This window comes from Equus asinus, chromosome 16 (assembly GCF_041296235.1).
Source record: "Equus asinus isolate D_3611 breed Donkey chromosome 16, EquAss-T2T_v2, whole genome shotgun sequence".
In the NCBI taxonomy this organism is placed as follows: Eukaryota; Metazoa; Chordata; class Mammalia; order Perissodactyla; family Equidae; genus Equus; species Equus asinus.
In genome coordinates, this window is record NC_091805.1 from 32,325,426 (window position 1) to 32,351,677 (window position 26,252).

The 26,252-nt window shown below is 35.8% G+C and overlaps 1 protein-coding gene across 1 annotated transcript in view; it reads right to left on the minus strand.

Annotated features, from left to right (window-relative positions):
• The window catches only part of DPYD (dihydropyrimidine dehydrogenase), a 768,359-nt gene that overhangs the window by 315,616 nt on the left and 426,491 nt on the right, over positions 1-26,252 (minus strand). Inside the window, exon 14 of the mRNA XM_044748877.2 lies at positions 4,366-4,530. Coding sequence (XP_044604812.2) covers positions 4,366-4,530 — 165 coding nt within the window. The remainder of the gene's footprint in view (positions 1-4,365; positions 4,531-26,252) is intronic.

Genomic DNA, 26,252 nt, shown 5'->3' on the forward strand with positions numbered 1-26,252 from the left:
ACTTCTTTTCTTGCCAAATAAAAAAATTTGTTTTCTTTTTTGAGAGTCTAAAGTTAAGAGAGCTCAATATAATTGGCCCACCTGAGTGAGTGGGCAAGGGAGGATTGGAATAACATATATTCTTAATTCCTCAAATTCTTTAGGGACAGATGGAATACTTGTTGAAGGTGTAATGGAAAGATTTCCACTCCCAGTGACTTCACTTACTAGCTGTGTGACACAGGACAGTTAATGCAAGCTCTTTAAACGTCGGTTTCCTCATCTTTAAAACAGAGAAAAAAGTCTCTGCTTCACAGATACATAAGGCCCTTAGTACAGTTCCTGGTACATATCAAAGGCTTCCAGTAAATAGTTCTGATATAGGAGTTTTATAAATATTTAATGATATATGTCAAAAGTCATGAATGATATTGGTTGTATCAATTACAGTAGAATCAATTGAGGAGCTTTACAAAAAATATACAAGGACATACATACATGTAAACATATATACACACATACTTACAAACACACATAGATACATATTCATTGTAGCCATGCCAGAATTTCTGAAATGACCAAACTAGGATAGGGCCTAACCACAACACTATTTTTGAAGCTCCCCAGGAGATTCTAATATGCAACCATAATTGAGAACCACTGGACAGAGGTTCTTAATCTGAGGTCCATAGAACTCTTGGTAGAATAAGGGAAATTCATGCAACCTGGATGGGACAAAATTTAGACCTTTATTTTCACTGAAATTTAGCATCTCCTCATGAATACAACAAACCACAGGAGCACTATCAATACTGTAACCTTGCACCACCAGAAACCACAGAAAATGATCACACAGTTGCTGTAGATATCTCAAGGTGTCACTTAGAGTCACCATTACACCAAAATTGCAGTAGTTATTAGACCTGCCACTAGATTGTATTTTTAGCGACTTACCAAAGAGTAACATATATTACTATGTCACATTTTAAAAAATATTTTGATCATTTGATTTTAATATAATGGGAATCCTTTGTAAACTATATAATTTTATTTTATGCTTTCCAAAACACTCTGTAAAGAGGTTCTTAGGCTTTACCAGGGTGCTAAGGACCCTGGCACACACAGGAGGTTAAGAACATTATATTTAGAGGTGACCGATGAGGAAAGCACCTTCAGCAATGCTGATGAAGAGCGACTTCTTTGGAGTCATTTTGAACTTACTGTGTGCAATGCTGATTGATTCTCAGCAACGAACTGAGAAAGGGTTTCAGTAGAAATGTGGTGTATTGTAACAGAAGTATATTTACATATCAATTGTTCTTCTTATTAATTTCTATAACAAAGCCATCACTCTTTTCTATCTTCACCAGCTGATTCACTGCTGAATCTTTATCTTTTGCCTAACTCTTACACTAGCTGCCACAAATGATAGAAAATGTCAGTCTTCGCTTGCTAATTCAGTGCAATCTGACAAAATGCAGCATGTATTTTTTGGTAAAATTTCTTTTCCAAGCCTAAAATATATAATTTCTAAAGCTTTTGCAGTGAGAATGAAAGATTCACTTAAAATTGACTTCTGTAAGCCCTATTAAATAGTATATTTCATAATAAGCATTGCAAAATCTCAGCTTAGGAGCAAAATAATTCTTAGCTAGTAATAAATTGTCACTACAATGATCAGTCTGCCAAATTAAATTCACGGATAAATAAAAGAAAACCTTGAAAGCCACTCAGAAGTCTAGTATATGTGTAGGCTTTGGTACAACACTGATAGTTAACAAACAAGCCATTATAGTACATTTCAGGGAGTCTTGATGCCTTTATATTCAAGATATTCTTTCAGCTGTTTCCTCTAGTTCATGGTCAACTGGTGCCTACTTGCTCTGGAAACAGGGATACTAGTTGCTGCTATTAGCTGACCTAGCCACAAACAGCTAGCACAATTTCTTTTTCAGAAAAGTTAGCCCTTGCTTAGAAGCTGCCAGAGTGGTTGAATTATCCAATCCCTGTCATTAAAGGTGGCAGCCACGCACTCGAGAATGATGTGGGAAAACTCCAGTGAGAGTGATAATTAAACCTGGAAAATGAAAGGGTCACCTTCTTTCATTCACCTCATTGGGTTTGGCATCAGAGTAATTCCAAAACAGTGGGGGATACTCTGCTCTCAGCATGGCAATATCTAGGTGCACACACATTATTTCTCTGAGGTCAAATGGGAATGCAATTTTAATTGTATTTAAAATGTTATCTTTGATATGGGGAGTAAACATGTTAGAAATTAGTTCTAGAAATGTAGGAAAAGAATAATCAGTATAATCTAAATGGTGGAAGAATTATAAACAAGAAAAGAATGCATTGTTTTCACAGGAAAAAAAGCATTATAGGAGAAGAAAATTGTTTCCAGGGAAATTGAAAAGAACATTTAAACGTGTCTCTTCTTTCCACTTGACTGTGGAATCATAAAGCAAAGGTTTTGTCTCAGCTTTCTTGTTACTTACTGCCATTTCTTGGAGGCCATTATTATAACATCCTACTCCTGCCCAAGAGAGGGCAGAAAGTATCAGGTAAGCTTAAGACAAACCATTGGTGGGAGTTATTTTCCAGGAAAAGGGCTTTTTTTTTCAAAGATAAGTTGGCTTATCTAAATACTATTGAACCAATATTTGGGACATTATATTTCATACCATTCTTATGTTGCATTACAAAGTAATACTGAACTTTTAAGGGCCTGAAATGATATTGCAATATAGGCAGGTGCACCACAGAACACTATTATTAGACAGGAGCATGGATGCTAAAAGTGAATTTCAAGTTCAAATTCTGGCTTCACCATATAATAGCTGTGTAATCTTGGGTATTCTATTTCACCTCTGTGTGCCTCAGTTTCCTTATCTGTGAAATGGGGAAAATAATACTACCTTATAAGGTTGTTGAAAGACTAAATGAGTGTTATTAAAATACAGGAAGCAGTTATAACCCCACCTAGTGCAGAGTGAATATTACATAAGTGCTTATACTTATTACTATTATTATTTTGCATTTTCAGTACCTAGCATAGTACTTAACACTGCAGTCCAAGTTTACAATTATATTAATAACCCTTTTTATGGTTGACCACTTTTTGTCCTTGTCATTCTGAGAAAAGCTTCCCAAAACATGTGGGTCCCTTAAAAAACAAACAGCTCAAATTAATTGTTATTAGAGTTGATTGTATAATGTGAAAATGGAGATGATTGCCACATCAAGCTCAGAAAGTGAAAGATCCCTAGTAAGCAGAAGCTACAGATGGGTCTTGATAGTTCCCTTTACATCTGAAGGGTTGACTTGCAGAAGATCAATTATATTCTAAGTGATCATATTTTGATTCAAGGTAAGAGAGAATTTGAAACAATTAGAGCTTTCTAAAACAAACAAACAAAAACTGATGGTCTGGGTAATAGTGTGATGTCTAAAGTCCTTTTGTAAGATTTTCTGATTTATAAGTTTGTAGGTAAATATCCACAAACTTCATTAGATTTTAAAATACTTATTACTAGAATACTTGAAGTGTTCTCATTTGTCTTTGAAGGATTATTGCAGAAAAACCTTTTCTACAACATAAACACACACATTGCCCCAAATCTTAACCCCATTCACTACCAGCTCATTGAGAAAGAGAGAGAGAGACAGAGGAATGTGTGTGTGCGTGTATGTGCATGGAGGGTAGGGGTGAGGAGGGGAAGGGGAGAAAGAGAATGAATGAGTGACAGTAAGGACAACCCCAACCAATTATTGAAGAGAAAATACTATCCATATATAGTATTTATAGGCAACACATAAAATCCACAAAGGAATGAAATATCTTATGTAAGTCTGATTTTACTGTAATATTTATGCACAGTACTTTAAAAGAAAAAAAAGGTTTTATAAAAGATAGTTGACTCATTTAGTATAAAGGTTAAAATTATTTGGTAGATTATTTCCCACTGAAAAAATACAAATAAGCTATATAAGAAGATATTCTGCTTCTGCCTCAGGTTTATATTTAAAATGATTTATAGTCTGCAATTTCTTCCTAAGGTCATCACCTTCATAAATACTAGCCACATACAGTGAAAACCAACTCAATAAAATGAGTATTTCATTTCTCTTCCTCCTGCTTATGTAGATACTTCTTCCATCTACATGGCACCCATTTATAACAAAGCCTTACATTGTGTGGATTTTTATGAGTTCTTGAGCTTTTCTTTCTTTTTTATCTTTCTATGCATCAGCAAAGCAACTGGCAGATTCTTTAATAAAATATATTATACACATTAATATTTATAAGCCTATGAATTGGATGTTTAAATAAACATTCACCAACTTACGCCAATTCTTTTGTTTTAGACATTAAATCACACTTACATTGTCTGGAAAGTCAGCCTTTAGTTCAGTGACACTTTGACACCAATATGCAGCCGTTTTTTCACTGATGAGCTCAATATTCAGGAAGGAGCTTTGTCCAGGGCCATACATGGGGCCAGAGGTGATCCCCCGGATGATTCTGGGTGAAACATTTGTCACGATGTCCTGATGAAAGAGTAAAGATATTGGGTCTCCTTTTGACAAAGAAAAACTATGATCTTTAATCATGTTGATCATTACCATATTAAGCATTACTCTATGCTTATTTCCATACGACAATAGTTTACGAAGTCCCTTCTCATATTTTTACAGAAGAATTTTTTAAATATATTTTAAATTACAGTTGAACATAAACTACTTCCAAATGAAAGAGTAAAATAAAGTATTTTTTAGCTTTATTTAAATTACATCTTGTAATTAAAAGATTAGCATAATGAAAAAATAAAAAGACGTAAATTCACTTACACTGGTTTTGGGCACACACATTTTAATTTGTTTGCAATTAAATAATAAATAAAAACATGATAAGTAAACTGTAAGACTATCATTTCAGTCTATTTAATCTAAGTATCTCCAATGAAATTTTAACTCCAATAAGAGTTAATGTTTGTAAAGAAAAAATATATTTTTTTCTTAAAAAGTAATTCCAATGTAAATTGGCCAAGGAGTACATATTAGTACAACTGGCTCATCAAACTTTAACACACACTCTAACAAATAATTGGGTCAACTTACCTAGAAGATTCTAACTATAAATTCACATTCAATGAGAACTCACTTTTCCCAAGACTGAAATGAGTATATCAATAACTTCCTGATAACTATAAACAGTAAACAGTCAAATTAACTTGCTTGTTAAGTGTAATTAACAATCCACAATTACTTCCAAAGCTGTATTAACAAAGAAGAGTAACATTCTTACATTACCGAAAACTAAAAAGAAACAAAGAAGGAAAATGTTTCTTCAGCCAACTTCCAATTAAAATTAATTTTGAGTAAAGGTCATTTAGTTAAGGATTTATCAGAATTAGTCATTTAAGTACCCCTCCTTACCATCTTGTCACTTTTAGTGAGATAACATGAACCCCCATTAGTATATAGCAATTAAGGTCAATTTACATATTTTAATTAAGAACCACCCCATATAAAACAATTAGCGTAATAGGCATACTAACTGGATTTCATAACATTTGGACGTTTTTCCAACTAGATAGACAGGAAACCTTAATTAGCATTAATTAGCGCTGATCTGCATATGTTTGATAAGGCATACCCTTGCCACAAAAGATTATTTATTCCTGAATCTGCCAAATGCTACAGTTGCAGAGGATAAAAGGACTTTTCTTCACATTGCATGTTAATTTCTGGTAATTTACATTCACTTTTACATTCGAATTAGTATATTATAAAATAAATGGTATAAATGTTACAATAAGCCTCCTTAAATATGTACATTTTTACTTATAGGAATCCTGCCAGTTAATGTTTTACTAATTAAGCCATTCCACTTCTATTGTAATTGTGGGCAACACCACCAGCCTTACTTTGATTTGCTATTCTGAAACCATGTTACACAATCTTAATGGATAAAATAACAAGTAGAGTCACTCCAGGAAGCTCAAGCCTAGTGGGTCAAATTCCTATCTTGGCAAATGCTTAAAAGTACGCTCTGCATCCCTGCAGGTGGCTTCTGCACAGCTCACCTAGTAGGTACTCTCGCGCTACCGTGGTCTGATAAGTCAATTCTAGAAATGTTTCATTCAAATGAGGCTGGTTTTCCTCTATGCTCCAATTTTTAAGAGTCATACTTTCAAGCCTTGAGGGCCTCCTTTCCCTTCCTATACTCCCTACTCTAAATGCTCTCCATCTAAATAAGTCCAATCTAGGCCACAGGCTGTGCCCTGTACAGGAAAACATGGCCAAGCAAGTGAACAGAGTACATATTCAGTTCACCAAGGCACGTGCCCTCCCACTGGGTAGTTCCACAAAGAAAGGGGTACCTATTTTAGATGACCATTCTGTAATTTATATTGGCCTGGAAGCAACACTTTCTGCTTATGCAAAAAAACTGATTCATGTATTACCAGTGCCCCTGCACCAGCCCATTCTTCAGGTCTTAGCTGACACTTCAGTCTCTTTGGGAAGCCTCTCTGATCTCTCCAACACCAAGTCTTAATAAGATGCTATGACTTATGCCACCATTGCAATATATACCTTCCCCAACTAGCAAGCTTAATACTCTGTATGCTGATTGTCTATATTCTGGTCTGAACCTTCCACTAGAGTGTAAGCTTTGGAAAGGAAGAAACTATATCTTATTTACTACTACATGCCCAGCTGGCCTGGCCTTTAGTAGGTGCTCTAATAATGTTTCTTAAAGGGGTCTAGACTAAAACCCTAGGCACTAGAATAGGTCTTGTCCTGAGGTTTGGGACTATAAAGTATTTATTGCTGGCCTCATTCTGTTGCTGAGCAGACAAGTGGGTTGGGCTTATATTCAAATTTCAGGTACTTGTTCTGTGCTTAGATCCTTTCCTACTAGTCCACTCCTTTAGAACTGGGGTCCTTATTTGCTTCCCCTGATCCCTCAGGCACGCCCTCTCCCCCGCACTCTACTATGGTTAGATCCTGGTACCAGCATGCTGTGATACAGACTGCACATTACTCCATCTCTCCCCATCTCAGCTACTGTAGAGCCTTGATAACACGAAGAATGCTTCAACTTCATCCTTCTGCAGGTTCCAAGACCTTCCTGATTGCTGGCCCTAAATTGTTGGGTTTATCTGATCCCTGGGATCCAAATCGAATGACCCCATTCAGGTATAATCCAACTCATGCTCTTCTGGTTCTGGTGGATGTGAATTCCTAACCTGGTTCATGGCCACCAAGAGGATTTCTTAGCTAATGAACTATCAGGACTCTAACCAACTGTAGTTGCCTCTTGTGTCTGTGCCCTAGGCTGGGCCCACATCTTCACAGTATGTGTAGAAAATATTTTAATGTCATAAAATAAAGAAGACACAGAATGGAAGAGTTGTACCTATACTGAGTAAAGAAAAATTTGACAGTCCAGGAATTCTAAGCCATATGCAATTTTACAGTAACCCTCCTAACAACAACTAGGCTAGCAGCCCACGACAGCCAAAAGGGTCAACAGTTGGCAAGACTTAACTGGAGGACAGTCAAGCAAATTCTTCTTTCTTGAAATGTCCCCCCTCAGTGATACCTTAAAACCTAAAATTCCACCCTTAGAGATTTTTCCTTTGGGTACTGTGAGCTAAGCTTATTGTGAATGTTGGAGTTGTTTTATTTTTCTCTTCCATAATTCAGTGTTAAGCTGTACATATACCAGGGGAGGATTATCAACAATCTACTTAACCAAGATCAAACAGGCAGTACAAGGTAAATCAAAGAGTAATTTTATCTACTTTATGATCGGGATTGCTTATTCCTTTATGTTGATTATAATAGGGAGTATTTCTGTAAACAACTCCATTTTCTCTTTCCTTAACTCAAGCAAAGAAAAAAGATCCTGAACAGCTGCCCATATTACAGATGCCTACTGTGTAGAACTTATCAGTTATCAGTGAGTCAACTGTTACCAGCATAGCAATTTAAAAATTCAACATATTCCAAATTCAACTAAAGTACTGAAATTTCAGTATGGTCACCTGGTGATAAATCAGTAACAGAAATTTTATCCTAGGTTTTCTTTCCAAAATTCAGTCATTTTTCCTACTACTTTGTCAAAAACCTTCTCCACTGACTTGAGACTTAGAATTTTAAAACTAAGTGAAAGATGAATGAAAACTTGGATACTACCAATTATCCTTGGTTATTCGATTAGAGTTAGAGCTTCAATAATTGGGCAATAACTTACTAAAGCTTTTGACCTGGGAATACTTCAATTTGAGCATGATTTTATAAGATAATATTTTGCTTTAATATTTAATAGCTAAATCATGTTAGCATTGCTTAAGGGAGTTAATATAATAAAATAAACATCATCAAGACTAGTTAGAACAGATAAGAGTTCATTCTCTATAACAAAGAAGATGAATTACCATAGTTCTAATCTTCAGGGCATTAACAATATCCAGATTTTAAAAAGTTGATCTTTATAGATAAGTAAGCATTAAGTGATATCTCTGCTTTATGTGATATTGTAACTACCATTATAAAATCGAGTGTTAGTGACCTCTTAACACGTGAAGTGATGATAGTGATTTTTCAGCATTAGTAAAGAGATTTAAATGGTAAATAGACTGATTATATTTGTTTGTTTAAGTTCATTTACTTGACCTCTCTTCTCCTAAAAAGCTATATTGTGTTTCCATGGTTACTACTGGATGAAGATAGTCACAATAGCCTCAAAGAACAGAAAAAGGAAACTTTGCAAAGATGTTCCGGTAAGAGACTAGGAAAAATTTGGGGTGCAAAAAATTTGGATGAAAAGGAAAAATAACATTTGCAGAGTGAACCACTGCTACTATATCACAACAAATGAATTTTAGAATCATGTAAAAAGCTGTGGAAAAATATCTAGATTATGATCCCTAAAACAAGCAAAACAATACAACACATTGCTTAGTGAAACATACTTACGTGATCAAATATAAATATAAGTAGGAGAATAATTAAAAATAATTCAGGGGAGCAGTTATCTCTCGGAGTAGGTCGATGTTGGGGGAGAAACCGGGGAGGGTGGAGCAAGAAAGGCTTTCTAAAAGTATTAGCGATATATAATTTTAAAGATGCTTTATTCCTGGAATGCTGAAACACCTGGTAGAATGAGAAATCTGTGTAATGAGCTCTGTGGTAGCATAGTGCCTATTGTTTACGCCATCAAGAAAGTTTTATCGGTTTACCAGAAAACCTGTAACTTAAACCTAATGGATATTTGTTCCGTTTTTGATTTCCAAGATTCTGCTGTGAACTACCTGTTTTTGTCAAACAAATATTTTAGTTATTTGGTTTTATAAGCTAGGACTTCAAAAATGAAATGCATTGCAGGACAAATTTTCTTCTAAAATATGTCACACTCTATATGAGTGGGATTTAACTATACATTATTTCATAAACCAGAAGAATCACTTTGCAAATAAATCTAACAATAAATATCCTCTTATATAATATGAGCCCATCATTATAAATCTGGCATACTGCTACCCTGGGAATAGCAAAAAGTAAAATAAAATTCAACAGTGGCCCAGTTTCTAGTGCAACTCCACTATAATGAAAGACTCTAACATTTTATTTTCTTCATAAACAAAGTTTATTAATATTTGATTATTCCCTAAAGTAAACTTTCTAATGGTCAGAATAATCTCTACTTGGTTATTTTGGAGGGGTGGAATCAATAGGATGAGAATTTGTTCTCAATGCATCAATTTTTCCATCCTAATATCTTACACAAAGAGAACACTCAAAAACCAACGGAATCAGTGATAAAATTTACGTTTGTCATCAAGAACTTTAAATCTGTCTATCCACATGGAAAACACAGTAAACAACAAAAACAATGTTATCCTAGAAATAGAAGATAAATTATCAGAGATATAGTGGCATTGAAATTCCAGAAACAATAATAATTTTTATGGCATAAATCTTTCACATACTTCATCTCATTTGATTTTCACAACTCATTCATCGTGCTGCTAATGCTAAAAGTAGGGCTTGGAGAAATTAAAGTGACTTGTCCACCGTTGCACCTGCCTAGTGAGCTTTGGAGACGAGACTAGAATTCAAGTGCATTTATGCGATATGAATAATAACAATATTAGTGACCTCTTAACAGTTGATGTATGTGATAATAATTGGGACTGACTTTAGTTGCAAGAAAAACAAATCAACTTAAACAAGCTAAATTTAAAAAAGTAGAATGTGGTATATTTACTTTAAGGGAAAGCAATATCTCACATAATGCAAGGAAGGAAACGCAGCTAAAAGGAAACAGAGCTAGGAATGTTTCTCTGTCCTTCTGTCTGCATATCTCTTCATTCTTCTCTCTCGCTACAGAAGTCTTTCCTGTCTCTGTTTCATATGATAAAACATAGGCCCCTGACTGGTCCCAAGTTTACAAGTTATAGGTATAATCAATCCCCAAAACTGGTGGCAGAGATGCTGATGGGCTTAACTTGGGTTCGATATTCACTCTGACTAATTACCTATATCTAGCAGGGTAGAATTAATTAGAATTTACATAGATGCTCATATAAACAAAGATGGAGTAATTAAGAACTGAGCAAGTAGTCTTAAAGGAATCTACTACACCACGCAGGTTCACCCTAGAAAGCTCAGAGGAAAATACCATATAGATATCGATAAAAGGTAATAAGCTAGGAAAATGGCTGTAGAACAGAAAATAATTATCATTTAGTGAAATGAAACTCTCCATAGTCTTGAATCAACTGTGATTATCCATTTCCTATTCCTGTGGCCCAAAGATCAAAGTTCTAAGAACTCTGTGAAATCCTCTTGTGCTTTAGGCTACATTGGGAATTCTGTAATTCCAACGTGTTGCTGTGATGGAGTGTGAGTCTTGGGCTGTACTGAAGTGAGTGAATTGGATACTCTACATAAAGGGTAAGATAGTGGAAGAAGAGGGGATAAACAAACAAATAATAATATATTTTGTTCTAGAATGACTAGGAAAACAAATACAATCTGATTAGGCTTAAAAGAGAGGAATGTTGAATGGAAACTGAACATACTGAATATCTACTATATGTCCAGGAAGAAATTTAACTCACATGCTCTCTAGAGCTCCCCTTGGGCCAAATGTCCCCACCTCCTGATAGTATCAAACAGCTAGAGGATTTAGTGTCTCACACTGCACAAATATGGAAATTAGTTTTTGAATTTTACTTATGTATGACTGTAAAATACTGGGTCACAGACTTGTACACAAGCCTTTTGTCTTCCCTCTTGCCCTTCTGCAAAAAGCTTATAACCTTGTGAACAGGACACTAAAAAGTAATTTGTTTTGCTCTTTGACTTTATCAAGTGTCAAACTGGCTTCACTATATCACAGAGAGGTTGTAGGATATTGAGTGAAATAATATTGCACATGCCTGACATGTGGTACTTGATAAATAAATATTTATTCATTCATCAACTGACCAGCTTCAGAAACAGTCAAAACAGAAGTCGCGAGGGTTCAAGTGACCAGTCTTAACTAGTGCACGGGCTGAAGCTGGGGACACAACAGAAAATGAGGATGGGAAGATTGCATAGAGTTGGGTCAGATTAGAGACTCCTGAGTGACTGTTGTAAGGAGTTCAGATTTTTTCCTGCAGGCTTTGAGAATCCATTGTGTTCTGTCTCCTATTCAAGTTATTAATACCATAGCGCACAGCAGCTGTGCATTCAGAGAGATAAGTTTTACAAGAAACAGATGAAGAGCTTTTTCAGCGCTGATATCAGATGGATTAGAACGTGATTAATCAACAGACAGACTGATTAAATTATTGGGTTCACTGTTCAGATAAGAGGTTTTGGATACACTCTGCCAAACTGTAATTAACTTAGAAATTTCTGCTGGCCTGCTTATAAGATGATCATGTGATATGCTTTGAAGAAATCTTTTAAGGCCCAGAACAGCAGCTGCGAAGGTGTAAGCATGAGTCAGTTCTAATGATTATTAAACATCTTCAAGTATTAGAGCAGAATTTTCATTGAAAGTGATAAACATTAAGAAAGAAAATGTTACTTTTTATAAAACTTGTATAAATCCTCTGGTTTTACTCTAGAAGCCACTGTAAATGAAATGGCTATTATTTAAGGAAGGGAGCCTCTAAAACAATCAGACAGGAGTTTCCCATTTCTGCAAAATCGTTAACAAGATGTTGAGAGAAACTCTCACAATATAGTACATTTAAAAATACTGGACAAGATATGGAAAAACAAAAACAGAAGATGCACAACTGTACTGGTGTCAAAATAAGGAAACTTCTCAGAGATCAGAAATGACAACAGAGCAGAGGTCCACAAGGACAAACTAGCTGTACAGTGATGTTTGCCCTCAAGGTTTCTGTCCGTCCCTGGTGGCCTAGAGGCTGAGTTCTAATGGCTTACAAACCTCTGAGAGAACAGACAAAGTCAGGGCCAGAGCATGGCGGCGGGTACATTAGAAACCTCCACATAAGGCAGGACCAACAAAAAGTGATGCTGTCAATCGGTGAGCTAGAAAATAACCATAGGGCAATGGGTGGGGCATGTGTCTATATCAGCCTTCATACTGGATAAAAAAGAAACTGTCTCCTCTAAGAATTCAAACTTGAGTGGGCCCCAAAATCACAAGCTGAAAATTTGGTTTAAACGTGGCTCCTGATCATGGTGTCCTCAGATGACCAGTAGAAGCCGTGGGGACCTGGATTTGGCGCCCCCAGATATGTCTCTTTGGCATGAGGATTATTGGGCTGATTGCTTTTGATAAACTGGGACTGGCAAGGAGGCTCTGAGGAGTGGAACTTGCTTGCCCTTTGTTAGGAGACATTTACATTTGTAAGGTAAATCTCTATCTGTAAAAGGTGCCTCCCTCTCTGTACCAGGAAGAAGAAAGGAGATGACCTTCTCTCTAGAAACTCTTAATCAATACCAAAGGCAAGGACTTAAATCTGCATTTTATTGTGCTTGTCTGGTAACCTCCTGTAACTGACTTCACTCCCCCTCCCAACGTTGGCATTTCTTTAAGGATTAAGCATCTTTCCTTAGGCTAGGAACTGATTGCTGCTCTCACCTGTGACCACCCAGCTCAAGACAATAGACTTGCCTTCTGCTATGCCCTCCGAGATAGCAGACCCACTACCTGCTGTGTCCATCAAGCACTGTGCTGACAGGGCAATCTTGTGACTATTGTGGGAGGGACATTTCAATCATATGTGAAACATCCTGTTTGGGGATATATAACCACTCTGTGCACCCCACTTCTTCGGTGTCCTTTCTTCCTTCAGGAAGAAAGGCCCTGGGCCATGGTCCTCATAAAGCTTTGTTTAATTTTCTCTTGCTATTCTGTCTCATGTGAATTTAATTCGTTCTCCAGCCAGACGAACCCACTTTGGATAGAGGAAATGTCTTCCTTCCCTACAAAGCCATCTCAAGCCCTCTCTGGAGGAATTTTTGCCCCAGGTATCAAAAAATTCCCGTAAATAAATTTCCAAGGAATGTGAGCTTACAATAGAATTCTGCTAAATAAATGAGGAAAAAAGACATCATGGGTGAGGGCCAGGAGGAACAGAAAGCTACAAAATCAGATCCACAAAAAAAATGCAGATACTGATGTTAAAAAAGATGCAGCAGCCCCAAAATGGAGTCACTTACCCCCTACAAAAGTAAACCAAGAAACCAAATACAGGAATACATCAAAAAGATTATACACCATGATTAAGTGGGATTTAACCAGGGACACAGGGATGGTTCAACATCTGCAAGTCAATCAATGTGATACACTACATTAACAAAATGAGAAACAAGAACCATATGATCATCTCAATAGATGCAGAGAAAGCATTCAACAAGATCCAACATCCATTTATGATAAAAACCCTCAATAAAATGGGTATAGAAGGAAAGTACCTCAACATAATAAAGGCCATATATGACAAACCCACAGCCAACATCACACTCAATGGACAAAAACTGAAAGCCATCCCTCTGAGAACAGGAACAAGACAAGGGTGCCCACTTTCACCACTCCTATTCAACATAGTACTGGAGGTGTTGGCCAGAGCAATTCGGCAGGAAAAAGAAATAAAAGGAATCCAAATAGGCAATGAAGAAGTAAAACTCTCGCTGTTTGCAGACGACATGATCTTATATATAGAAAACCCCAAAGAATCCATAGGAAAACTATTAGAAACAATCAACAGCCACAGCAAAGTTGCAGGATATAAAATCAACATACATAAATCAGTAGCATTTCTATACACTAACAATAAACTAACAGAAAAAGAACTCAAGAACTCAATCCCATTCACAATCGCAATGAAAAGAATAAAATACCTTGGGATAAATTTAACCAAGGAAGTGAAAGATTTATACAATGAAAACTACAAGACTTTCTTGAAAGAAATTGATGATGACATAAAGAGATGGAAAGACATTCCATGCACATGGATTGGAAGAATAAACATAGTTAAAATGTCCATACTACCTAAAGCAATCTACAGATTCAATGCTATCCCAATCAGAATCCCAATGACATTCTTTACAGAAGTTGAACAAAGAATCCTAAAATTCATATGGGGCAACAGAAGACCGCAAATTGCTAAAGCAATCCTGAGTAAGAAAAACAAAGCCAGAGGCATCACAATCTCTGATTTCAAAACATACTACAAAGTTACAGTGATCAAAACAGCATGGTACTGGTACAAAAACAGGTGCACAGATAATGGAACAGAATCGAAAGCCCAGAAATAAAACCACACATCTATGGACAGCTAATCTTCGACAAAGGAGCTGAGAGCCTACAATGGAGAAAAGAAAGTCTCTTCAACAAATGGTGCTGGGAAAACTGGACAGCCACATGTAAAAAATTGAAAATTGACCATTCTTTTTCACCATTCACAAAAATAAACTCAAAATGGATCAAAGACCTAAAGATTAGGCCTGAAACAATAAGTCTTCTAGAAGAGAATATAGGCAGTACACTCTTTGACGTCAGTTTCAAAAGAATCTTTTCGGACACCATAACTCCTAAGATGAGGGAAACAATAGAAAGAATAAACAAATGGGACTTCATCAGACTAAAGAGCTTCTTCAAGGTAAGGGAAAACAGGATTGAAACAAAAAAACAGCCCACTAATTGGGAAAAAAATATTTACAAGCTACTTATCTGACAAAGGGTTAATCTCCATAATATACAAAGAACTCACACTGCTCAACAACAAAAAAACAAACAACCCGATCAAAAAATGGGCAGAGGACATGAACAGACATTTCTCAAAAGAAGATATGAATATGGCCAATAGACACATGAAAAGATGTTCATCATCGCTAATCATCAGGGAAATGCAAATCAAAACTACACTAAGATGTCACCTTTCACCTGTTAGAGTGGCAAAAATACCCAAAACCATGAGTGACAAATGTTGGAGACATTGTGGACAAACAGGAACCCTCATACACTGTTGGTGGGAATGCAAACTAGTGCAGCCACTATGGAAAAAAGTATGGAGATTTCTCAAAAAGTTAAAAATAGAAATACCTTATGACCCAGCCATCCCACTACTGGGTATCTATCCTACGAACCTGAAATCAGCAATTCCAAGAGTCCCATGCACCCCTATGTTCATCGCAGCATTATTCACAATAGCCAAGATGTGGAACCAACCTAAGTACCCAGCAACTGATGATTGGATAAAGAAGATATGGTATATATACACAATGGAATACTACTCAGCCATAAAAAAGGACAAAATCGTCCCATTCGCATCAACATGGATGGACCTTGAGGGTATTATGTTAAGCTAAATAAGCCAGACAGAGAAAGACGGACTCTATATGACTCCACTCATAGGTGGAAGTCAACATATAGACAAGGAGAACTGATCGGTGGTTACCAGGGAAAAGGGGGGTGGTGGGGGGAGGGCACAAAGGGTGAAGTGGTGTTCCCACAACATGACTAACAATAATGTACAACTGAAATCTCACAAGGTTGTAATCTATCATAACCTTAATAAACAAAATTAAAAAAAAAAAAGTAAACCAAGACTTAATTCCAGTCTCAATCTCTCCCAGAAATGTAATCTTAACCAGTGTGGAATTTCTGGTCAGTACCATTGAGGTAATCTGTCATGTGGGCCCTCTCCATCCTCTAGAGGAAGAAGAAATCTGCATGATACAACCCTTGCCATTCCCTTTCCCCTAAAGAGAAGATGTCCTGGCCCAAAATAATCCTTTCTTTTTCTTTTGCTAATAACTTTCTTGCCTCATCCTTCCGCCTACAAAAACCTTCCATTTTGTACAACCCCTCTGAGTGCCCTTCTAGTTGCTCAATGGGATACTGCCCAATTCATGAATCGCTTAATAAAGCCAATTAGATCTTCAAATTTACTCAGTTGAATTTTGTTTTTTAACATTGACATTATCAGATATAGAATATAAAATAAAACTTTAGAATGCTTGAACAATAAGAGACTTGAATGTGTAGTAAAAGAATGAAAAACTCAAAATTATCTTGAAAATTTTAAACATAAGCAAAAAGAATTTCTAGAAATAAAAATAATAATAATAAGTGGGGGAAAAAAAGAACCTTAATAGTTTGGGGTAAACAAGAGATTAGACATAACTGAAGAGATTTAGTCAACTTGATGATATTCTTCAGAAAATTACCTGAAAGGCAGCACAGACACATGAGATGCAAAATATGATAGAAAGGTTAAGAGACGTGGAAGAAGACACAGAAGACAGGGTGAGGATGAAAGGAGAAATCGAATTGGAGCTCATAAGAAGATAACGGGGAGAACTGGGGAGTAAATATTTCAACAGATATTGTCAGAAAGTTAACAGAATTAATGAGACACCAATCTTCAGATTCAGGGACACTAATAAACTCAAACCACTTATTGGTAGTGTCAATGGAAGTCAGAAGACAGTAAAATATTTTCTATAAAGAAGAAATTTTAACAGAGAATTGCATACCTTCAAAATTATAATAGAAGAGTGAAAATAAAATTATATTTTCAAGACAAAGAAATGATGAGCAAATAGTTCACAACAGAGAAAATGAATGAACTAATGCTAATTCAACTAAGATGGATTTGAAAAACAAAACGATGAATGGTAACAAGAAAAAGCAAGTTGCATAAAAATATAAATTGTGTGAATATATTTATATGAACTATACAAAGAGACAAAACTAAACAGTGTATTGTTTATGGATACATATGTGGCAAGACATATACAAAAGCAAGAAAATGATTATCACAAAATCTAAGTCATTACTTCTAGAGGAAAGAGAAAGGAATATAACGGAGGAGGGGTACGTAGAGAGTCAAAGATATAGGAATCATACGTTTTATATCTTATCATTTGAAATGAGAAAAATGTATTCATTTTATTATTTCCTAAACTGTATATCTAAATTATATACACTTTCATACGTATGCTAGATTTCATAGTAAAAGAAACAAACCCAAAACTTACCAAGCAGAAGAAAAAAAAAATAGGATACACACCTGAAAGTGGAAGACTCTAGCGTCAGCTAAGACTCTAAGACTGGTATGTCCTGCTTCATATTACCACTTCTGCTGATACATAGCCCTGAATGATGTTTTGGAAAGAGCATTGATTCTAATCATTCTTCTAACAAAACGATGAGATTATATGACATGATCACTGCCATCACTTCCAGCCACCACTGATTAGGATAGCAAAAAGCCATTTTTATCTGTACAACTATAAAACACATAGCATGGAAGGACTTCAGATTGGAAATGTTATCTGAAACCTTTTTTGGTCCATGACACAAATGTATGATTTAGGGGTAATCTTAAACTCATATTAAAATCACTTGAGGTAACACAAACACAAACACACACACACACACACACTCACTTTGGCTATTTTAGGGAATCCTTCCCACCAATATCCTACTGACTAAAATGGGGAAACCCAGCATGAGGGACAAAAAAAAGTTTACTTCTGCCACGAATGTGCAAAACTATTCAGCTAACAGAAAATCATTCATTTGAACAAATATACAAAGTCATACTCCCCTAAATGTAAGTTAAGCAGCCATGAGATTTAACAATTGAAACAATAAAGTTTAAAGTATGTTTTCTCATAATTCTAATACCCCTACTCAATAGCATTCTTTCATATATTAGGCCATAAAGACACTTGTATTATAATTACACAATACCATTTAAAAAATGTATTATGTCCTACAGCACTTAGCCTTGACAAACAATTGCTGGATAACACATTCAACTGAATACAAAAAGCAATCTTTATCACAGGTTAAAATTAGCCTTGGAACAATAAATGCTTTCAAAGCTATTCTAAACTCCAAACTGCTTTGCACCAGTGGCTTTTGAGGAAATGCAAACAAGTACACTGAAGGACATTTGAAAAACTTCCTGGCTGTGTTCTCTAAAGTTTTTTTTTTTTTTTTTCAGTTTCATAAGGGATAATCATGTTATATTTAAAAGGTGATCAATATGGCTTCATAGGGAAAGGTTTTAAAATTAGAAGCAGGGCCAGCCCTGCTGGCCCAGTGGTCAAGTTTGGTGTGCTTTGCTTTGGCAGCTGGGGCTCAGTTCCTGGGCACAGACCTACACCACTCATCTGTCAGTGGCCATGCTGTGGTGGTGGCTCACATACAAAAAGAGGAAGATTGGCCATGGATGCTAGCTTAGGGTGAAACTTCCTCAGCAAAAAAATTAAAAATGAATAAATAAATCAAATTAGAATCAAAACAAAAGAAAAGCAGATAACCAAGCAAAGAAACTCTGAATTCTGGATTTGAGAATGTGTTATTCATAGTAAGTCTCTATTTTAATTATCGGGACCACTTTTTAGGCATTATTGTAGAAAAAGAAAATCGAATGGCAAACTCTTTGCTTTGATGGGGTTCAGGACAGGCTACCCCAAAATATGGCATCTTGGCATATAATCTTAAACTGAAGGAGTCTGAGAAAACGGCAGACGCAGGAAGGTCATTCCGACACCCCACCCCCACCACTGCTGCCCCTGAAACACATCATAAAACTCCCATGTGAAAGGCATCTTCCTTGTACCAGGAGGAAGGAAGATGTTCTCATCACCAGAGACAGGGAATTCGGGGCCAAGAAATCTGTTCAAACAAACCTTGTTAAACTCACCCTTATCTTCCTGGTTACTTCTTCATTTACCAACCCTAGCTCAAATCCCTTGGTCTTGTCAATTCTTCACAAATTTATTGCTTCTTTGCCTAAAAGGCATAAAAGCTTCTGCTCTGATCACTTATTCGCGTTTTCATGCTCTTGTGAAGGCTCCCACGTACATGTAAAAATTCAATAAAATTTTTATGCTTTTCTGCTGTTACTCTGGTCTTTGTCAGTTTAATTTTCAGACACAGCCAAGGACCCTAAGAGAGTCCAGGAAAAACTTTTTCCTCCCCTACAAATGGATTTTTCAGTTGGTTCAAACCCAATATTCTGAGATAATATATTTTGTCTACTCATTCTTCACAAGACACTACGAAATGTAGAATTTCATCATTTAAATTACTTAATTACTTTAATCATGATAGCTATTACTTCTGAAAATGGTATAATCAAAATCATAACAAAAAAGAGGCGGGCAGATGGAAATGCTGGATAAAACCATAAAATAAACATTCTTACAGGTTGACCTAAAAATAAACTGGCTCTTGGTAGAGATGTTATAGTAAAAATCCTTTGATCTCTTTTGATTAAAATACCGCTTTGAGCCTCTACCACTAGCTTGTTGAGGTAGCCTTAGAGATTATCAGATGGGTGGAAGGAACAACCCAGTGGTCGGTTTTCCTTTGGGCTGTAGTCACATTCTGACTTTAAGTATATTCTGACTTCAAGTAAATAACAGTAACAGTGACAATAAATACATTTTAAATAGCAATGAATTAAGTCACTTAAATGCTTATCCGGGTGCCAAGATTGATAAAACTATCGCCAAATGATAGCTTATATTTGTACAGTGCTCTATAATTATCATTTGTGCTTTCACAAATACAATAAAATTTAACACTATTAAACATTCTATGAAATGAGAGAATATTTTCCAAGGGTGTTTGCTGGATATTTGGGGATGGATGGGGAGTTCTATGATCACACCATCCTGAGAAAACATCAAAGAAATAGCTCTTCTTGGTGATTCACAATGCACACTAAAGGCTTTGAGATATCCAGAGCTAAACCTACCTGCCAAACTTTCTTTCTTTTTTTTTTGAGGAAGATTAGCCCTGAGCTAACTACTGCCAATGTCCCTCTTTTTGCTGAGGAAGACTGGCCCTGAGCTAACATCCATGCCCATCTTCTTCTACTTTATACGTGGGACGCCTACCACAGCATGGCTTTTGCCAAGCAATACCATGTCCGCACCTGGGATCCGAACCAGCGAACCCAGGGCCGCCAAGCAGCAGAATGTGTGAACTTAACCACTGCGCCACTGGGCCAGCCCTGCCAAAGTTTCTATAAACCATTATCTCACAAACCTGTTGGACTCTCTGAAACTTTTATTCATGTATTACCAATTAATACTCCATATGACATTAATATTTTATAGAAAATAGATTATGATATACACATAGGTCTCTAAAATTTTCAATAATGAACCCATCAACAAAAGCAAACTTTTGACCATACGTCTCCAAAAAATCATTTACAAAAATAGAAATCAGGACAAAAAGAGATGAAAATAACATAAATAGATATTTTCATACTTTTTTACATGTCCCAATGTTTTAGAGACCTTTGAACTCATAATGGACAGAAGGGCATTGAAAAAGATCTGTCTGGAGTGCAAAAAGAAGAAGGATCTGTCCAGAGAGAAGTTAAAGATCTGCCTTACAAAGGACAGGAAGATTGTTCAGAGGATACGTTGGTAAACTCCTATTGTAAAGAGTCAGATAATAAATATTTTAGGCTTTGTTGGTCACAACTACTCTACTCTGCCATTGTCACGTGAAAGCAGTAATAGACAAAATATAATGAACAAGCATGTCCGTGTTCCAGTGAAAATTTGATTATTGACACTAAAATTTGAGTTTCATGTTATGTATTGACCACCTATTTCTTACTTCTATTTAGATGCATTTCATATAATTTTCACAAGTCATAGATATTATCTTTTGATTTTTTTTCCCAAGCATTTAAAAATGTAAAAGTCATTCTTAGCTCATGGGCCGTACAAAAACAGGCGAAGGCCAGTTTTGGCCAGTGGGCTGTACCTTGCAGACCCCTTGTCTCACGTACGAAAGGGCAGATTAAAGAGGAATGCCAAGGACAACTACGGAGGATGAAGTAAAGCACCATTTTGATTTTCCTACTAAGCTTTAAAGGTGAAACATGAATAATTTAGTCAAAGATGATTCTGTTTCTTAAAGTTTCATAGGGCTTAAGACATTTAAGCTGCTTGACAATAAGTAGCAATAAGAAATCAAGCACAAAACATCTTTCCATTTATTTGTGTCTCCTTCAATTTCTCTCTTAGGGAAGAGTTTGAGAAGGATAGGTATTAAATCTTCTTTGAATGTTTGGTAGAGTTTACCAGTGAGGCCATCTGGTCCTGGACTTCTGTTTGTTGGGAGCTTTTTGATTACTGATTCAATCTCCTTGTTAGAAATCAGCCTGTTCAGATTTTTTATTTCATCATGATTCAGTCTTGGTAGGTTGCATGTTTCTCAGAATTTATTTATTTCTTCTAGGCTGTCCAATTTGCTGGCGTATAATTGTTCATAATTGTCTCTTATGATCCTTCGTATTTCTGTGGTATCGGCTGTAACATCTCTTTCATTTCTGATTTTATTTAACTGAGTCCTCTCTCTTTTTTTCTTGGTGAGTCTAGCTAACAGTTTGTTAATTTTGTTTACCTTTTTAAAGAACCAGCTCTTAGTTTCATTGATCTTTTCTATTGCCCTTTTAGTCTCTATTTAATTTTTTTCTGCTCTGCTTAACCAAGGAGGTGAAAGACCTGTATACTGAAAACTACAAGACATTAGTGAAACAAATTGAAAACGATAAAAATAAATGGAAAGATACTTCGTGCTCACACATTGGACGAATTAATATTGTTAAAATGTCCATACTACCAAAAGCAATATACAGATTCAAATTAATCTCTATCAAAATTCCAATGGTATTTTTCACAGAAATAGAACAAATAATCCTAAAATTTGTTTGGAACCACAAAAGACCCCGGATAGCCAAAGGAATCTTCAGAAAGCAAAACAAAGCTGGAGGCAACATGCTCCATAATTTCAAACTATATTACAAAGCTATAGTAACTAAAACAGTATGGTACTGGCATAGAAACAGACACAAAGATCAATGGAGCAGAACAGAGATCCCAGAAATAAGCCCACACATATGTGATCAATTAATTTATGACAAAGGAGCCAAGAATATACAATGGGGAAAAGACAGCCTCTTCAAATTGGACAGCCAAACGCAAAAGAATGAAACTAGACCACTATCTTACACCACAAACATTAACTCAAAACGGATTAAAGACTTCAACATAAGACCAGAAATCATAAAACTCCTAAAAGAAAATATAGCTAGTAAGCTCTTTGACAGAGGTCTTAGTGAGGGCTTTTTGAATTTGACACCAAAAGAAACAAAAGCGAAAATAAGTGGGACTACATCAAACTAAAAAGCTTCTGCACAGCAAAGGAAACCGTCAATAAAATGAAAATGCAACCTAGTACATGGGAGAAAATAATTGCAAATCATATATCTGATAAGGAGCTAAGATCCAAAATATAGAAAGAACTCAAACAACCCAATAGTAGAAAAAAACCAAACAATCCAATTGAAAAAGGGGAGGAAGATCTGAATACGTTTTTCCAAAGAAGACATACAGATGGCCAACAGGTACAGGAAAAGTTGCTCAACATCATTAATCATCAGGAAATACAAACCAAAACCACAGTGAGGCATCACCTCATACCTTTTAGAATGGCTATTATCAAAAAAACAAGAAATAACAAATGTTGTCAAGGATGTGGAGAAAAGAGAACTCTCATGCACTCTTGGTGGGAATGCAAACTGGTCTGACCACTATGGAAAACATAATGAAAGTTCCTCAAAAAATTAAAAATAGAACTACCATATGATCCAGGATTACACTTCTGGGTATTTATTGAAGAAAATGAAAACACTAACTCGAAAAGATATCTGCACCCCAATGTTCATTGCAACATTATTTATAATAGCCAAGATTTGGAAGAAACCGAAGTGTCCAGCAATGTATGAATGGATAAAGAAAATGTGGTATAGATACAACGGAATATTATTCGTCCATAAAAAAGAATGAAATCTTGCCATTTACAATAACATGGATGAACCTGAAGGGCATTATGCTAAGCAAAAGAAGTCAGAGAAAGACAAACACCATATGATCTCTCTTTATATGTGGAATCTAAAAAAAACAAATTCATAGATACAGAGAACAGACTGGTGGTTGCAAGATGCGTAGGACACAGGTGGGAGGGATAGTGAAGTGTTTTTTGTTGTTTTCTTTTTTAAGTTTAAATAAATTGAATAAAAAGAAAGAAAGAAAGAAACAGCTGGTCAATATATAAATTGATTCCAAAATATAAATTTATAGAAACAGGCAGTTCAAGTATTTTTTTAAAATGGTGACATTTTTGACAAGTTTTCAGGAAACTCCAAAATTAGAGCTGCCTCCATGGTCCTTATGGCCCTCTGTAAATAGTCAGCACTAATATTCATCAGCTGGAATTGTCTTTGTAAAAATGGTATAATGCAATTGCCTTTTAATACATCAACCTCATTAGGGACAAAATGTTCCTAGTATCTGTAAGGTTTCATAGTGCTACATATAATTATTTTCAAGTTTAGGTGAGGGTTAGACAAACATCATAGATCTCCAGAAGCCTTTTATGTGATAAATTTAAATGTAATAAAACCTCATGGTTCTGATTACCAAAGGGTAAAGACTGAGTAATTTGTACACTGCAGGCCGCCAAAGGAAAACTTGTCTGCTAAAACAGCCCTAAGGGGAAGGTACAATTGAAAAGACAAAGGAAAGACAAATAAAATGCCACTATTTCTTCACAAACTTTTTTGGTTGTGGTTGATTTTTTTAAAAAAAATAGTGTTATTAGTAGTGATTTTCTGGTAGTGAAAATAAAACAATAGTTCCAAGCACCACTGTTTAACAGAGAAAAAAATGTTGAAGCTCATAAATTAGCATATTGATAAATTTCTGTTTCTATAACAAAATTAAATTCTACTGATGGTTCACAACTTAGACTGTAGATACTAACCATAGCACCAAATTATGATCTTATAATTGAATTGCAATGTCTTGGATCGATTTTGTAATGGGAGTAATTTCAAAATAATCTTATTTCTTTTTTGAAATGGTTACAAATCTAATATATAGAGAAATGTGGAAGATCCCAAGTACCTGAACCACAGCAAGTAAGGTATTTGATTGCTTCCTTAGATAAGATAGAGGATAAGGACTAAAAGAAAAATACTTAAAGAACTTCTTATTCACATGGAAAATAATTCTACTATTATACAAAAAGGCTCTACCCTCAGCCAGGTCATGTTCATCATTTTTATAAATAACCTTTGGATTACTATATATAGACCTGAATACAGACACAGAGAGGTCATATATATTCAATGTGTTGATGGTATTGAGTGGAATTAGAGGAAGTTACTCCAGTGGATGAAGAGACCAAATTAAGAGATGCAGGTCAATATTGATTATCCCAAACCTATTTCCCCCACTTCCCCTGCATTTTTTGGAGACATTTTTTGAAATGGAGAGGCAGTATTGTGTACTGGTAAAAAGAATAAGTCAAACTACCTGGGTTCACATCCTGATTCTTTCATCATATTAGCTGTGCCACCTAGACAAGTAACAACCTTTTTCTACTTCACTTTCCTCATTGGTAAAATGAAGACAGTTAGATATAAATCTCAAAAAGTTATCCTGGCTAAGGTAAAGCTAGGGACATGTAAAGAGTTTAGAACAGTATGTGACATAACACAAACGTTTAATTATAATTCTATGGTCTTCTTCTATGCAGTCACATTCTTTACCTTCCCTCTAGTTCTAACATATGCAATATAATAGTGATGTCTACCTTATCTTTGGTGAATTGATGCTGGGTGTTGGGGAGGTTGTGCATGGCTCTGAGTAGTATGCCTGCAACAAGATCCTGGGAGAACTCTGGTCTTCAGGACAGCTTCCAAGTGCAAATTTGTTGAAGCTGCACATGTTAGTAATACAGCTGGACCCTCAAAAGGCTTATACGAGTTCTGAATTAGTTCTCCTGATAACATGCCGCACTGCTCATTCTGGCAAAGGGAAAGGATTTGAGCTGGAGATTGTGAGTGCTACAATGTGGAAAAGATCCAGGCCACATATAGCCTTTTTAAGAAACTTTGAACAAAGCCTGAGATGCCTACTTCTCTGATGCAAGGGCATACGACGAGATCAACAAAATTTTCCCAAAAGCTGCAAGTCACTCTGTCTCTATCTTCAACTTGTTTTACAGGGAGATCATAAAGACCAAGGTGGGGGTCCCAGGAGGTGGCAATAAAAAAGGAAGAAAAGGAAAAAAAGGCTACAGTCAGAGAGGAAGACCAATATGTTGGATAAAGAATCAAATTCCAAAGAGAGTTTGATGGGCCACAGAGACAGACTTAATTGAACAAAATAACATGTAATAAGTAATTATATTTTGGGTCCAACACTTTAACTACAAAAGTACAAGATAGAGAAGGCACAGCCAGCAGCTGAAAAGCTTAATAAAATACTATGGAGCTTTTATTTCAATATGGCTCAAAAAGAGGAAAGGGGCCCACAATAGCTGGTGAATATATTAGTAGTTTATTAGTACTAGAAAAAGGGATGTGATTGTCCCACTCTTTTCAGAGCTGTTCCAAGTACTGCCCTTTGGTCAGTTTTGGACAAATTAGAACACTTTCAGTGGAAAACAAAACAAAAATAGGGTTGAGTTTTAAAGTCATATCCTACGAGGAATAGTTAAAAGAAGTAAGCATAGCTTGGATAAATAAACCAAGAGATATATAAAAGCTTTTATTATTTATCTAAAGAGGAATCATATAGAGGAAGTTTATACTTTTTCACCTTAAGATGAGATAACCTGCACAATAAATAGAAACTATTCAAAAGCATTTCAATTGTACTTTCTAACA